The sequence below is a fragment of the Gopherus evgoodei genome, chromosome 1 (genome assembly GCF_007399415.2).
Source record: "Gopherus evgoodei ecotype Sinaloan lineage chromosome 1, rGopEvg1_v1.p, whole genome shotgun sequence".
NCBI lineage: Eukaryota > Metazoa > Chordata > Testudines > Testudinidae > Gopherus > Gopherus evgoodei.
Window position 1 is genome coordinate 341,364,717 of NC_044322.1, and position 17,705 is coordinate 341,382,421.

At 45.0% G+C, this 17,705-nt stretch overlaps 1 protein-coding gene across 1 annotated transcript in view; it reads right to left on the reverse strand.

The window, feature by feature from the left end:
- LHFPL3 (LHFPL tetraspan subfamily member 3) overlaps positions 1-17,705 on the reverse strand; it is a 438,995-nt gene that overhangs the window by 43,589 nt on the left and 377,701 nt on the right. The window contains 1 exon segment of the mRNA XM_030553290.1: positions 16,451-16,478. Coding sequence (XP_030409150.1) covers positions 16,462-16,478 — 17 coding nt within the window. The 3' untranslated portion in view covers positions 16,451-16,461.

The following is a 17,705-nucleotide window of genomic DNA, read 5'->3' on the forward strand; positions in this document are numbered from 1 at the left end:
CCAGTGATGAGCTGCCAAAATATTAATAATTGGTTCCCTCCTCCTCACCCCACGAGGAGGTCGTGTCCCCCCCACACCCCTCGAGACTCCTACCCCATCCAACCTCCCACGTTCCTTGACACCCCACTCCCAGGACCCCTGCCCCATGCATCCCCCTTTCCTGTCCCCTAACTGCCCCCTGCCACCCCATTCAACATCTCCTCTTATTCCTGATGGCACCCTGGGACCCCTGCCCCATCCAACCACCCCTTCTCTCTGTCCCGACTGCCCCTGAAACCCCTGCCCCTGACTGCCTCCCACCGCCCCATCCAACCCCTGGTCCTTCCTGATTGCTCCCCCAGGACCCTTGCCCCCATTCAATTCCCCTGTTCCCTGCCCTCTGACCAACCGAGTCACGACCCTAATCCACCCCCTGCTCTCTATCCAACACCCCTCCCTGCTTCCCTTACCGCGCCACCTGGCTGGCCGGAGTCGGGGCCGGGGTCGGGGACTGTCCCGGCGCCGTGCCGCCCGGCTGGAGTCGGGGCCGGGCCTGGGAGCCAGCCCGGAGCTGCGCTGCCCAGACGGCCAGAGTTGGGGCCGGGGCCGGAGACACGTGATGCCTAGAGCCCTCCTCGTGCCCCCCGCCCCAGCTCACCTGCAGGAAGCTGCTGCTTCCTTCTCAGCCCTCCCAAGCTTCCCGCGCTAACAGCTGATTTGCGGGAAGCCCGGAGTGGGAGCCTTCAGAAGAGGTGGCAGAGACAGAGCTGGAGCCAGGTGAGCTGGGACCGGGGGCAGGGCAGGGCAGGGAGCTGCTGGAGCTTTTGTTAAATTTAAAAGCCCTTTACAACCGGTTCTAAAAGCGTTTCTAAATTTGACAACCGGTTCCCGCGAACTGGTGGGAACCAGCTCCAGCTCACCACTGCGTCACTCTAGCTGGTGCAATGATCCTCAGTAGACTATGTGTGTCTGATGATGATGCTTCCTTTCCTGGTAGTATAAGAGCTTTTCAGGAGCTCATAAATTATTTGGCAAGAGAAGCAGAGTTGCTTCAGTCCTCCATACCTAAGAAGGAACATAAAACTTTAGCTGCTACAGGATAAAAATAAAATGACCCTTATGAAAAGTGATGGCCTGTTGCATTTGACCAAACAGCTCAGATCTCAAGCAGCTTCTTTTCTTCCTGTTGCTAAGAAACCAGAATGATTCTATCAATTATGTAAACAAGACTTTAGTTAATTTTTCACCCATCCTTCTCCAGACTTCTAGCTGTGGCTGATGGCAGTTTTAACTCTCTGAGGAGGTTTCACTGCTTCTCCTGATAAAGAATCGAGGAAGCATGAGGTTGGGGAAGGACAGCTTATTCCTCAGCTGCACTTTTCATGAGGAGAGCTAATTACCAAGCTTTGTTTTCCAGATACGATTTGTGAATCAGGATGCTGCCTTCATTAAACCTTTTGCACGAGTCTTATAGACAGTTATTCAAAGGCATTATTCAAAAAGATCTTTCTAAGCACTCCCTTAGAGCTGCTTTAAATGCATCTGATGGAGTTGCCAGATTTGTAGCTCCAGCTGTTACTCTGACAAAATCTGCTATCTAATTTGGACTTTACATCCAAGATACAATCTACAGTTCTACACTCATCCTTTAAGAGGCCTAATCTGGGGTTAGACTCTGCCCTTGGCATCCTCAGGGGAACTTGTATGTAGGAGCGGCATTACAGTGGGAGCACTCTGGAGGAACTTGGGCTGGTTCTGCTGCAACTCCTCCTGAAGGTAGGGTGACCAGATGTCCCAGTTTTATAGGGACAGTCCTGAGTTTTGGATCTTTTTTCTTATATAGCTCTTATTACCCCCCACCCTCTGTCCCGATTTTTCACACTTGCTGTCTGGTCATCCTACCTGAAGGCTCCCAGGGAGCACACACCAGGGTGGTATTCTTTGCCACTTTGTCAGAGAGTGTAACTTGTTGCCCTTGCTGTACCTGGACGGCTATGTCAGAGAGTCACTGAAAGGGCAAGCGAGGGGCCATGACCCTGCTCACTAGCAGCTAGTACCAACAGGGAAACTGGCCAAGCACTATGCTCCAGAATGAGACTCTGATCCTTGTTGGACTGTAGGGCAGATAATAACATAACAAATGAAGAAGGCCAGAACTATGACAAGATCCAGTGGCTGGAATCTGAATCTAGAAAAATTCAAATTCAAAATAAAGCACATTTTTTAACAGTGAGGATAATTAATTCATAATTAACCACTGCAACAATCAACCAAGGGATGTAACAGATTCTCCATCATGGGATAGGATGACCATATTTCCCTATGCTGAATATAGGACACCTGGTAAAATTACTCATATTCAAGTGAGTTCAAGGGCAATCAATCAGAACTATGCAGTACAAATGTTCAAATTAACATCAAGTTGACTGAACCCCTATTAAAAAGAAAAACTGCGTAGTTGCATTCTTTTTATTTACCTTTTTATCTTTAAGGCTGTAGGGTTCACACGGGGAGGGGTGACACACACACACACACACACATACACACACACACACACACACTCTCTCTCTCTCTCTCTCTCTCTCTCTCTCTCTCTCTCTCTCTCTCTCTCTCTCTCTCTCTCTCTCCTGAATACCTCTCTCACACAGGGAGAGTGACTGACCAACCTGACCCTTCCTGCCCAGCGCTCTCTGCCCTCCATGCCTGGCTGGGCCCCCAGGATGGACCCACCTCTCCTGGTACCTGGCACCATGTCTTCACGAGGCAACACTTGGGGGGGGGATATGCATGGTCACATGCCCCCCTTCCTAGATTTCTGCCAGGGTTCACACCAGAACATGGCAAGCAGCAGCCTTTTGGCACTGTGTGGGACGGGAGGGAAGGGACAGGAGCTGCTTCCAGTCGCAGCGGAGGAAGAGGAGGGGGGAAGGGATGACTTAGCCCACGTCATTGCAGAGATCATCTCTCCTCCATCCCCCACCAGAAGCATCTTGTCCCTTTCTTCCTACACAGTGTTGAAAGGCAGCTAACACCTCTAGGCTGCTGCTGGTCACTGGCCCAGCCGCCTCCTGTCCCCCAGCTACAGGACGGGCAAGAAGGGGTTAAGCCCTAAGGATGCATTGTGCACCAGGGCCCAGGGAACCTGACTTCAGGGGCTTCAGTGAACTGGTCAGAGAGGTGGCTCAGCAGGGGAGGGTGCCTAGGGGATGGAGCAGCCCCATGCTCGCTGGAGGCAGGACCCACAGCTGGGTAGGGAAGCAGGTGAAGAGGGTGCTAAGCCCCTGACCGGGGGCAGCTGTAGAGCCTGCAGGGCTGGGGCAAGAACAGGCTGGAAATCGCTTCCCTCATGCCACTCCAGAGCTTAGCTGAGGGGCAGAGGGGCTTCCCTGTGCCAGTGCTGTGTGGAGCTTTGGCACATGCAGGCTTGGCTCCTCCTGGCCAGCGCCCTGGGCTGGAGGGTCTTGGGCTTTCCCGGGGTGCTAGCCCAGCCAGAGGCAGTGTGGGGGAGGAAGACACCTGCCTGCCAGGCTGTTGGTGACCAGGGGCTGGTTCTCTGCACAGCTCTGGGAGTGGGATGTGCCCCACTGGGGGGAAATATGGAGGAGCAGCAGGGCTGGGGGGATGAAGGGGCTGTCAAAACCTAGTCCCAGATTTGGACCTTAGCGTCCAAAATATGGGGGTTAGCATGAAAACCTCCAAGCTTAATTACCAGCTTGGACCTGGTAAAGCTGCCACCACCCAAAAAATTAGAGTGTTTTGGGGCACTCTGGTCCCCACAAAAACCTTCCCTGGGGACCCCAAGACCCAAATCCCTTGAGTCTCACAACAAAGGGAAATAAACCTTTTCCCTTCCCCCCTCCAGGTGTTCCTGGAGAGATACACAGAAGCAAACTCCGTGAGTCTAAACAGAGGGACTCCACCCTCCCCATTCACAGTCCTGGAAAACAGAATTACTTCCCTCTTCTCCCAGAGGGTATGCAAAGTCAGGCTAGTAAATCTAACACACACAGATTTCCCCTGCCTTCTTCCTCCCACCAATTCCCTGGTGAGTACAGACTCAATTCCCTGGAATTCTCCACTAAAGAAAAACTCCAACAGGTCTTAAAAAGAAAGCTTTATATAAAAAGAAAGAAAAATACCTAAAAATGGTCTCTCTGTATTAAGGTGACAAATACAGGGTCAATTGCTTAACAGAATATTGAATAAACAGCCTTATTCAAAAAGAATACAATTCAAAGCACTCCAGCAACTATAGACATGTAAATACAAAAAGAAAAACAATAGAAACCTTACTGCATTACTATATTGTACTTACAACTTGGAAACAGAAGATTAGAAAGCAGGAAGAAAAAATCCCCTCATAGCCGAGAGAGCATACAGGCAGAAGACTCAAGAACAAAGGACTCACACACAAAGTTCCCTCCACCCAGATTTGAAAAAGTCTTGTTTCCTGATTGGTCCTCTGGTCAGGTGGTTCAGATTACTTCTTTTCAGGTGAAAGAGACGTTAACCCTTAGCTATCTGTTTATGACACAGATTACTTCTTTCCAGGTGAAAGAGACGTTAACCCTTAGCTATCTGTTTATGACACAGATTACTTCTTTCCAGGTGAAAGAGATGTTAACCCTTAGCTATCTGTTTATGACAGGGGCAAAGCAGGGAGAGGACAGTGAGAGGGGGAGCATGTAAAGGGCCGATGGGTGGGCAGAAGAGGTGACACGTAACCGGTTGCCACCTGGCACCTGCCAGCACTCACCAGCCACTGCAGCTTGCAGTGTGCAGCCAGTGCCTGCTGGAAACAGGAGGAGGGGCCCTGCTGGCCAAGAGCTGGCATGCAGCAGGAGCTGCACTGATGGACTGGCAGGGGGAGTGGCTGGCCCTGCATATTGCATCTTTGCCCTGCCACCAGCCTTGCATCCCCACTCCCATCATTGGCCACTGGACCCCTCCCACGCACCCATGGCGGTCAGGTGGCTGGTGAGCAGGGATTCGGCCAGCAGCAGGGGAGACAGAAAATGTGGGACAATTTGTCCATTTAAAAAAAAAAGTCAGGACACCTGCAGGAGGGCTTAAATACGGGACTGTCCCTTTAAAAACAGGATATCTGGTCACCCGATCACTGGATGTCTCTCAAAACAATATCTTCCAACTCTACCACAACTTACTGGACTTGATGCAAGAACTAGTGAGCGAAGTTCCATGGCCTGTGTTATGCAGGTCATGTTACAGGATCACAGTGGTCTGTTCTGACCTTAAATTCTACAAATCACTGCTCCGTCTTGTGGGTTTCCTCAGCCTCAAGCTCAACACAGGAAGTAAAGGATGTAATATAGATACCACAGATCCTGGAATGCATCCTGTTCAAGCACTAAGCCATTATGGGCCAGGAAATAATAAAAAAACATGGTGCCAGATCACTCTGGGGGAGCAGCAGCCGCTTAAGGCATTTGTCTCTAACTGAATGGGACTGGAATATCGGCTGGGAACAAGGCCTCAGAGAATGACCTTGACCCAGACATATGAGATTTGGAACTTTGCTCCTTTACTTCCATTGTGAGCCTCTCTCACAGTTGAAATTTGGATTCACAATTAATAAGTCCAACTTAATAAAGACTTTTAGTGTCTTAGAAATTTCACCCCCCCAATAAACAAAATTAAAAATAACCTCAAATTACTAACTACAGTATGCATTTGCTAATTATTTTATGCTCCACTCTGAGGGCAGACCTGTCATTCCGAAATAACTACATCTGTCTGTGCTACTTACTTTCTCCAATGCACCAAGATTGTTTCTACACAGTATGTGTGTGCAAGGTTCCCTCTATGCAAAGCCCCAAGGTGTCTGATGGGTCATGGAGCTGCGGATTTGGTGGAAACGTAGACCTTTTCTTCACGTAACCTTATGTAGCAGCTGTCTGTGGTACCAGTTGAAAGTGCATGTTGCTCATATATTTTGTGCAACTGGCAGATAACAGAAATAAATCTAGGTGTTGTGTATGTTAACATATCTGAGAGCTGAGAACATGAAAAGTGATGTGGTGTTGGAAGCAGAGTGACCTGGATGAATCTGTTAAGCTGTGGAAATTGCTCTATTGTTGTTCTGCTGAGTCAGTATTAGTGAAAGGTCAGAGAAATATGCCCTGTTCAAACACCGGAGAGACTAAATCTAGTTCCTCTAAAGAAAATTTTACATTAATTATGTTTGCACCTCCTTATTGGTGGATAAGAGAGTGCAGGTGTCTCAGTAACAAGCACTAGAAATGTGTACTTTCCATATAAGAAATGATACAGGTTATTTACTACATTACTATGAATTAACACATTTGCATTGGCATGTATTACTGCATAGCTGCTATGCTTTTCAAGGGAATCATTGTATAATTCTCACTTTTGTGGTAAATTCTGTAAGTATCTTCTATTGCCACTCTCACTATAGACCAGTGGTCCCCAAACTGTGTGACATGTCCCCCTACGGAGGGGCACAGAGGAACATTTGAGGGCTGCACGGTGGGGCCCAGACAAGCCCCCATGGATGGCAGGGAGGGACTGCCACCCAGCCCTGCTTTGCTCCCAGCGCAGCTCTGGCCCCAGCTGCAGCCCTGCTCTGCCCTCTGCCCAGTTCCAGCCACAGCTCCACTCCACCCCATCCAGCTCTGCTCTCACTCCCCCTCTGCTCCCAGGCCAGCTCAGCCTCTAGCCCCAGCTTCTCTGCTTAGCAAACTGTGCAGTAATGGGGGTGTGTGCAGACACATTCCATTACTGGTAAGGGGGGGGCACAACAGAAAAAGTTTGGGCACCATTGCTATAGACTCATCAAATAGTACATGACGGAAACTGCTTTGTGGCACTTGATAAACTTTGCCACCATCAGTAGCAGGCCTGCTGACTGCAAACTGCAAACTTTTATCAATCTCTAGGCCAGAACTGTGGGATGAGATTTAATACTAGGTACACAGCAAAAAACAAAAGTAGGAATCGGTAAAATCTCTTCTTCTGGAACATTTTTTAAAAACAGTACAAATGCAAATGACTAAGGAATTCTAAGCATGTGGACAGGGCTTCATAATATTTTACACAAACTGGTATTAATTAGACAAAATGTGCAAACAATGCAGTTAATGTATTCACCAGACTTACTTATATTCTTGTCATAGTACAATTCCCAAATCTGGACCTTAGCGTCCAATATATGGGAACTAGCATGAATTCCCCTAAGCTTAATTACCAGCTTAGATCTGATAGGCTGCCACCAATCAGGACTTAAGTAGAGTGCCTGATAGACTCTAGTGTCCCCAAACCCTTCCCTGGGGACCCCCAAGACCCAGATTCCTTGAGTCTCACAACAAAGGGAAATAAACCATTCCCTTCCCCCTCTTTACCTCCTCCCAGATCTTTCCTGCCCTGGGAGATCACCATAATTCAAATCCTTGAATCACCACTTTCCCTCCCTTCTTCCCCGGAGAGAGATACACAGATAAACGCTGAGAGCAGGCTTTTCTTCCCTCCTCCCTTTCCTTTCTCCCACCAATTCCCTGGTGAGCACACAGACTCAAGTCCTTTGAGCGTTAACTAGGAGAAGAAAATCAAACAGGTCTTAAAGCAAAGCTTTTAATAAAAAAAGAAAGAAAAAAAGTAAAAGGTTTATCTCTGCAGTTTAGATGGTAAACAGTTACAGGGTCTTTTAGCTTATAAACAATAGAAAGAAACTTTCTCCAGCAGAAACACAATTTAAGCTACTTCCAGTAAGTACATATATGCAAATGGAAAAAAACAAATTAAAAGACTATGACCGCCTTTTCTTACTTACAATTCTGAATAGATAAGAGACTGTAGCAGGGAGATTGGCAGAAACCTGGTTGCACCTCTAGCCCCATCCAGGACCCAGAGAGAACAAAGCCAAACCCAAAACCCACAAACAAAGGCTTCCCTCCACAAGATTTGAAAGTATCTTGTCTCCTGATTGGTCCTCTGGTCAGGTGTTTGCAGGTCACTGTTTGTTAACCCTTTATAGGTGAAAGAGACATTAACCCTTAGCTATCTGATTATGACAATTCTGCAAAGTTATACAAAAACTATCATAAAAATTTCATAACTCACACAAACTCTTTCCTTGCAGTGAGACTATAGATGTGCATTGTAGTCAAGATTTTCAAAAGTGACTAGATATATTGGTGCCCTTATTTTTGGGTGCCCAACTTGGGGTATCTCAGAGAAGCTTGGTTTTCAGAAAGGTTTCAAACCTCTTTAAGATGTCTTAAGTTGGGCACCCCAAATCGCTAGTCTCTTATGAAAATTGCGTCTTGCAATTTTAAATGCATAGTTCTTGGATGCAACTATTACCCTCATCAGTATAAAATAGATGTGCTTATTTTTGTTTATGAATTTTGACACACAATCAAAGCCTGCTCTCCAATATGCAAAAATCTATTTTATCACAATTAACCTTCATTAGATTTTATGACACTTCTCATCTATCGAATCCATTATGAATGTTGCCTTTAAGAAGTCCAAGGACTCAATTATTAATTAGAACCAATAATAACAGGCTGTTGCTGCCAATAATGGAATCTTTGTAATTCACCTGTCTATAAGGGGGAGGGATAACTTAGCGGTTTGAGCATTGGTTTCCTAAACCCAGCAGTGCGAGTTCAAACCTTGACGAGGCCTTTTAGGAAACTGGGGTAAAAATCTGTCTGGGGATTAGTCTTGCTTCAAGCAGGGGGTTGGACTAGCTGACTTCATGAGGTCCCTTCCAACCCTAATACTAAAAAAAAAAAAAAAAAAAAAAAAAGAGTTATCCCTGATCCAGGGCCCAATTGTCAAACTTGGGTGCCTACTGATGAGTACCTAAATTAGCTCTTAGGTCACTAAAACAGGCATGCAGGGTCCTATGCTCAGGCATCCTCTTTGGAGAATTAGACTTCCTACAATTTTAAAATGCAATGCAGATAGAAGGCTATTGAAACCATCCAATGACAGCCCCTCAATATTTGACCAACTTGCAGGGGATGCTGTTTAGAAGCAGTGAGAAAAGGGTTGATGTATCTGGGGTACTGTCCCTCCAACAAGTTACTGCTCATTTAGCCAGTATTAACTCCTGTGCACATCTGCAACCTCTCCTCCTTTGTGTGTGTTTGTGTGTGTGTGTGTGTGATTTGTTCTCGCTGCTGGTGGCGTTCACAGCAACCCATGGAGTTGTGCTGCCATGTTGAAGGGGATGGCCCCTGGTGACAGGGATGGAGTGAACGGGGTTTTGCAATAGGTTTCCTGGACACCTAAACCCAGCTCTGAAAGCAGTGCTCATATATTCTTTGACGTGCTCAAGTTTGTACTTGAGGATATCTCAAGAAGTAAATCAACGGATGTTAGGGATAAATCTTTGGAAAAGAATATCAAAACTTGGTTTAATTTGTTTCCACAGCTGTTTCTGTCCCTCATCTGCTGTTTAGGGGACAGAACCTTCTGTCAGTTCTTGGTGGGAGCAAGTCCCATGCCCTGATAAAACCATTCAGAGAAAATGCCTCGTGGATTTCTGAGCTACATGGTTCTCTTTCCACAGGTATCCACACTTGTGCAGTCAGGACAACATTCAGGCTGCTTGCTTCCAAGTGGCTTAGTTTATCAGACATTTGATTCCACCATAAGTTTCCAGATTCAGATATGGAGGTCACCAAATTGTTCGTTTCCAGAATAGAGCTTGGTGGTATAAAATGCCTTTGGTATTTAAGTTAGCTCAGATAGCTTTATAAACCCATTAGATACTAGCAGGGCCAGCCCCAAGGGTTTTGCCACCCCAAGCAGCCAAAAAAAAAAAAAAAGCCACGATCGCAATCTGTGGCAATTCAGCGGGAGGTCCTTCGCTCTGAGCGGGAGTGAAAGACCCTCCACTGAATTGCCGCCGAATACCTGAATGTGCCGCCCCGCTCCGGAGTGGCCATCCCATGCACCTGCTTGCTAAGCTGGTGCCTGGAGCTGGCCCTGGATACTAGTAGTGTAGTGAGAGTGTCTGTAGCCAACTGTAGCAGCCACTGTGTGCTTCAGTGCAGCTAATACACAGCACTGAACTTCAGAAGTAGCGTTACTGAGAGGCAATCTTGGCCAATACACCAGGGTTGTCTCTCTGTCTTCAACCTGGACAGCCACTAGAACAGGAAGCAGGGAACTCAATGCAACATTTCACCCAAAAAGGATGTGATCTCCAAACTGAAATCCCACTCCCCCAAGTGATGCAATAGGTAGCAGTATGAAGTTTGGGAGCTTCTGGCCCACAGGTAAGCATGCTACCCACAAAGCCATGCTAAGGGAGAGACATAAAGACTTTGCTCTTCTGGTAAGTCATTTCCCACTTTAGTAACAGATTCCACTTTCAGCTTATGTTGCCTCCAGTGAGTTAGTTTTACAACAACTGTGGAAACAAATTAAACAAAGTTTTCATATACTCTTTTTCAAAGATTTATCCCCAGCATACTTTGATTTACTTCTTGAGATATCCTCAAGTACAAACTAGATGGAAGCAATATTGTCTTCCCCTTACAGATAAGCTGAATTTGAGCACCTCAGAGAATATATGAGCACTGCTTTCAGAGCTGGGTTTAGGTGTCCAGGAAGCCATTGCAAACCCCCCTAATGTGTTGCAGAGTGAAGACAGCTTTATGTCTTAATTTCAACACAACTGTTTTCTCACATTTTGTGGACTTCCTGATGGTGGCTCCCTCTGCATTCCAGGATCAAGACTAAGGTGACAAAACCCACTGCTTCTTCTTCTTGGCTAGCACTGAGAAAGAAAGCTAGTCACTAAGGTGGTACGCTTCCCTCCCGCATCATCCATCCTTTTTTTCCTCTTGTGAAATCTAAAAACATATCTGCCAGCTTTTTCATTCCAGTACCAGAAGGGGAACATTCTTACATTTTTCAATACAATAGCATCATATAAGTTAGAGATGGAATAGAACTATTATAGCACCTTTTTCTCTCCCAGAAAGTCAAGGATCATTCTCTACAATACAGGCTATTTAAGTTTCTGTTAAGAATTTTGATTTGAAACATAAACCTGCTGCAGTACAGGTACATCCATGTTCCACAGGAACAGGTAAATGGTCTTTTTGTCTTCAATATTTTTCAGCGCACCATTTCCCCCTGAAAGCATTGCGGTAAAGAAGTTGATCACAAGAGGTGCAATCATGACAGCAATTATCATTAATAGAATACAAAAAGGAAATATATTTAAAGATACTTCCCATGAGAACATGTCCCTAAAAATCTGACTGCTGGGTAGCTAGAAAATTCTAAATCAACCATTTGTGTATAGCTGTGTGTACACCAGTGCTGTGTGCTTACCCAGGTATAGCAATAAATTGCTAGCTTAATTTATTGACAAGGTGATAAAATGCTATTGGTTTCCCTAGGTTTCTTTTCCCTCCTCCCACTGATTAACAGAGTAGAGAGGGATACCATGTGGTACCATAACAACGAAAGGGCTATATTTTTGGCCTACCCTTCCTGGCAGCAGCCACATGTAGCAAATGCAACACCTATTATTATTATGCTGTGCTCACAGAGGGTAGGTAGATCATCCCACTTTCCATTGTCATTAGGGATGTCGCTACAGCTCTCACACAATGGAAGTATGGTCTTGTGGTGGAGGACCAACACTGGGAATTCTCTTCCACAGACTCTCTGGGTATTTATTTAGTGTTTGCATATTCACTGAGCCAAGCAATCATAGGTGCTGGAACTAAGGGTGATGTGGGTACTGCTGCACCCCCTGGCTTGAAGTGGATTCCATTATATACAGGGTTTACAGTTTGGTTCATTTGCTCTCAGCACCATCACTATAAAAATTATTCTGGCAACCCTGCAAGCAATAGCATTCTTAATGGCTATCTTGGAGCCCAGACCTGAATTGGTTAGTGGGCACCCCTCGACAATGTGTATCATAGTTTGATCTGTGCTTCAGTTTGGATTGTCTTGAAGACCCCAACAGTGCTGTTTGATTGCACAGAGGCCTTGCCCAGTTTGGAACTGGTTAAGAAGGGCCCACTGACAACGTGGCAGGTCAAAACTGGGCAGATGAGCAGTAGGGTCTGAGACAAGGAACTGATTGAGATTGACGTTAAGTACCAGTCTTTCCACTACAAGGAATCTGCTGTCACATCCTGACGTGGCAACCTTGACCACTGTGGGTGTCGTGATGAAAGACGTGTAGCTGGTGGACTAAAAAGTCATTGAACAGGGGCCAATTTGGGTTGGTGTATCTCTTCTCAAGCAGTTTGCCAGCTGCAATCTCCCTCCTGATGTAAGAGAGAGCAATGTGGTTCAGAGCTGGAAGCCATGAAAGATGAGTCGGGAGGAGAATTCATGTGATGATGAGCATTGTTGAACTGAGTTGCACATCAACAAGTTTGGGGTGTGCCAACTGATTACAGAGTAGCGCACAATACTCTGCTATTGAGTATGATATGGCAAGGGCTGAAGTCCTTTAGGGTTGGAGCATCCGCTTCCCATGAAGAACCTGCCAGTTTGCTGAGAAGGTTGTTGTGTGTCTTGACCTTCGCTGCTATCTTGCTCAGGTGGCTTTTGTATGTCAATATTCGGTTGAGGGTCAGACCTAAGTAAACTGGGTAGGCTTCAGCCTGTGGCTGAAAATCTGGTGCATGTCAAAAGTCATCAGCCTCCCAAAACCTAGTAAAGACCCAAGCCAGGCATCAAACTACTACCCGATATCACTGCTTTCTGTGTGTCTCAAGGTTTTAGAATGCCTAATTTTACAGTGAACAGCACTAGAGGTGGAATACATCTTGAATGTTGAGCAAGTAGGCTTTTGACAAGGTTGAAGCACATGTGACCAAGTACTTGTGCTAATCACCTATTTATCGAAAATGTTTTTCAGAGAAACCTGAAAACAGGTGCTATTTTCCTTGACCTCACTGCAGCATATGATATGGTGTGGCACCTGAGTCTACTTGTTAAAATATCAAGAGTCCTCCCACCATGGCTTACTGATGCCATCGAACTGCTACTCCAAGACAGAGGTTGAAGGTGCATGTGTGTGAGAAAACAAATGCTTGGAAAAAACAGATGAACAGGTCACCCCCGCGGTCTGTTCTAGGCCCAATCTTGTTCAATCTGTACAGAAATAACCTGCCACCAGCCCAGTCATGGAATTTCATCTACCCAGACGACATCTGCTGTGGGCTACAGGCTCTGACTTTTTCTGATCTGGAGAAGACCCTGAGTGATGACGCTGCAGAGCTAGCCAACTACTGCAAGTTGTTCCACCAGCAATATAGTCTCTAGCACATTCCACCTCTACCATGCCAATGCCAAGAGGAAACTAATCATCATAATGAATGGCCAGAGGCTGAAGCAAGAAGCATACTCTCTGAATGACCTGGGGCAAGTCAGTTAGCCCTCTCTATAGCTCTGATTCAGTAAACCACTTAAGCTTGTGCTTATCTTTATGAAATCAGTGGGATTAGTTACATGCTTAAAGTAAAGAGTATGCTTTGCTGGACTGTGGCTAGTCTCTCCTTCTTTTTCCACTTTATAAATAAGGGATAATCTCGCTTGACTACAGGGATGTAATGTGACAATTTAGTTATGAAAAGTGCTTTGAGATCCTTGGTACTACGGAAATGATTAGAATTGTAAAAGGATTACTGTGCTGTCTGTGTGCTCTCTGTGGCGCAGATGGGAAGGACACTGCTCTGAGGAAGTGGAGAGTGGGGGTGCACTTCCTGCCTGGAGGAAAAGCAAAAGTGTTTTTAGGAGTCAGCAGCACGAACAGGAGGAGGGGAGCTGCCTCGCTACCTTCCTGTGGAAATATATACATGTTCTGTTTTCTGAGTTCATGCCTGTATCTTCATTGCAGGGACTCTACCTGCTTGGGCTAACCAGGGGTGAATGTAAGGTGGTACGGCCGGGTCAGTATGGAGTATCAGTAAAAAGTAGCTGCCAGTACCAGCCCGTACTGCTGACTTTAAAGCACTGCCGTGGCAGTGCTTTAACGTCGCTGTCCCTTTTGTGCCCCCCATTGGGAGCCCTGCCGTGTCCTTACCAGCAGGGCCGCTGATGGGGGGGCGCCAAAGGGGAAGCGATGTCAAAGCGCTGCTGTGGCAGCGCTTTAAGCCGGGTCCTTAAAACACTGTCGCGACAATGCTTTAATGTCGTTGCCCCTTTGCCTCCACCCCCAGCGGCCGATGGGGGGAAGGGGGGCAAAAGAAGTAGCTGTCCCAGGGCCGTGATTTAAATCGCGCCCGGAGCCCTGGGCTGTGCAGGCCAGGCAGGGCAGATGGGCTGGATGCAGGATGCTGACCCTAACCCTGCCCCTTCCACCCAAGGCCCCACCCCTTCCAGGGGGGGCCAGAGCTGGCTCAATTTTACTTTCACCTCTGGGGCTAACCCACAAAGAAGAAAACTGCGATTTCATGAGACAGTGTTAGTTATTCCCACACTTTTCTGTAACCCACCCCCAGCATTAGAAATATCTGACCCTAAGGCTCCCTGGCTTCTCTTGGGATGGTTTCACAAAATAATCTTCCTTACTTCTGTAAAGTACTATTCTTACTGCCCTATTTTCTCTTTGCTTTTAAAATGCTCTGTTGGGATAATTAAGGCTTCCCTAGCCTTGTTAGCTCAGTGATCTGTTTTGTTAGGGAATAAAACGGTGACCTTGCTCACCAGGTGGGATTTTTCAAGCTCTTTTAGTTCTAATCATTAGTCCCTTAAGGAAGAGAGCAGTAGCTTTCAAGCTGGATAATGGAGAAGAGCTGTAAAAATGTCATGTAGATGGCTGTCAAATTTCTAGTTGTTATAACCGCAATAATTTAGATGGTAGACATAGTTCTGGTAAGTTATTCTGTTATCACACAATGGCCACGTCCAGACTAGGAATTAAAATCGATTTTAGATACGCAACTTCAGCTACGAGAATAACGTAGCTGAAGTCGAATTTCTAAAATCGAGGTACTCACCAGTCTGGACGGCGCTGCATCGATGTCCGCTGCTCTCCGTGTCGATTCCGGAACTCCGTTCGGATTGATGGAGTTCCGGAATCGATGTAAGCGCGCTCGGGGATCGATACACCGCGTCCAGGCTAGACGCGATATATCGATCCCCGAGCAATCGATTTTAACCCGCCGATGCCGCGGGTTAGTCTGGACGAGGGCAATGTGTATTGTTAACTCCATGCACTTTAGCAATGTGTATGTTGTGGTGAAGTACTTTCATTTAATGATAAAATATAACTATGAAACACTGAGTGCGTACAATCATAGAATAATAGAATATCGGGGTTGGAAGGGATGAGTAGTTCAGCTCTGAGGAGTTGAACTGAGTGCACTCAGCATAACTAACTGCTTTTCACTGCTTCTAGTGTCCAAAAAGAAAAGAAACATGGAGCTAAGTGGCACACTGGGCTAGTGCATTGATCTGTCACCTCTGGTGATCTGGTTTCAAATGATAGCTTAGGGCATGTGAAAATGAGTTTGGTGGTTTCATTCAACCCCCCACTTGTGCACATCACAAAACCATGACACAGTTTAATATAAGTGTCTGTCTCTGCTCAAGAGAAACCCAGGACGGGAACAGCAAGGGTGTTGCAGATCATTAATGGGAAGCACTGGAAGAGCTGTGCAGGGAAGCTTGCCTGTTTCAGGGTAATGCTATTAGTCTCAGCATCATGAGCATTATATTCACTCAAATTTTATAACAGTTCTTTTTTTAAAAAAGGACAATATAATCTCTTTGGCTGATAATGATCTTTTGGACATATTACTACGAAAGTGCAATATGTTTGATTTCTACACAACAACCATTATATACAGTAACACAAAAGTTACTCACTTTAGGGTAGAAGACTAACACGGCTTGAATTCTACAGTGGCCAGTCTGGAAGGTTATTTTCATGGGATAACCATAGAAGAGTTCACAAGATTATTTACACTTGGCCAGATTTTTAAAGTTACTAGGATGCCTAGTAGGATTTTCACAAACATCTAAGTGCCTAACATCTATTGAAATCAATGAGGTTGAAGTGCCTTGGTGCTTTTGAAAATCCCACTAAGCACCTAGATACCTTTAAAAATCTGGCCTATTATCCTAACTCATGTGCATACCAAATTTATGCTCTCTTATTATGTGTTTCTACAAAACCTAGCCCAATGGGCTGAGGTCCTGATTGGAGCTTCTGGACATTATTATAACAAATAATTTTTACAGTGCTTGCAGCTATGTTATGATCATTTGCCAAGGACTATTTTAAAAAGGGGGTTTCTAAAAATACAAATCCAACATTAGGACTATAAATATAAAATGAAATGCTTTACAAGTTACTGAAACGTGCTGCCTAAACATCGGAAACACAAGACAATAGCAGAAGCCATGCAACATAGTTTTGCAGAAGCACACAAACATTTTACAGCTCACTCAGTAGGTGCCATGCTTACACTTATATTAGTCAGTTTCATACTACCTTAGTTTGTTTTAAGCATTTCCATCATCTGTGAGGGAGGGAGGGAAAAATAGAATGGTTAAGGTAAAATAAAATGAAATCTTACACATTGTTTAGCTGGTAAATGATCTCATTATTTTATTTAGTGCTAACAGTGTGGAGGGGATGAAGGAAATTATCTAGTGATGTGCTTACATGTCTATTTTGCTAACCATAGAAATGGAGCTTTTTGAAAGTCAAGTGGTGAGAATGATTCAGTGATGTACCAAGGAACCAGATGAAAAACTAAAATTTACAGAGGAAAACATGATGAAGACTTACAAAAATCAAAATAAACAGTCTTGAGCAATAATGCATCTTGTTCCACTGTGAAAGAAGTAAGATTCGTTGGAACATCTTTCCAGCAGTGAGCAATTTTAAATGTTGTGTCTGCATGAGTGGTTTAAAAAATATTTGAAGAAAGATGTAACAGTAAAAAAAACAAAACAAAAAAAAAAAACCAAAAATAAAATTAAAAAAAAACCTTACCACAAGCCAGAGTAATTAGTTGGCTCAATGATAAAACCACACCTGAGATACGTCCCTAAGTATACACTGATCTATGCTAATCTTTCATGCTTTTGAATGGCACGCTACAGCACTAAATTAAAAAGACATATTTTGATCTTGCAGGTACACTGCTAGTTGCTGTTAGCTGTATTTTCAAAACAACATGTACCATTTTAAAGAACCCAAGACTGCTAAATCCTTACTTATGCAAGTAGTCACAGTGCATTAGGTTTTAATTGTATAAATCTTTTGTGTTATTAATTATGCACACATGGAGGACCTGTGATTGTGAGGTTTTAAGCTTCCTCTATTCTCATGAAGGTCAATGGGACTTGAGGATATGAAACATCTCACAGGATTAAGTCCTCAGTTTCCCTATGTTGTGCATATGATGGAGACACTGAAAGTTACCCACAAGCACAGAATTTTCATGAGGAAAAATGTGAATTCAGATGTTCATTCAACATAATTAAACAATTAACCTCTGTAATAGGGATGGAAGAGAGAGAAGTTTTCACACAGCAATTTCAAACTGAGTAGACAAGTGGCCTTAATTTGTAGTATTCAAGAAGAAACCTAGAAGGAAAAGTTGGAATAGATACTGTTTGAAGGACTGGACTTAACCAAGAATATAGACCAAGTACCAGTATCACATTGACAAACTATGCTTTGTTTCCAAAAGGACTGAAAAGAGTTGATTTGATGTATCAGTTACCGTTTCAAACAA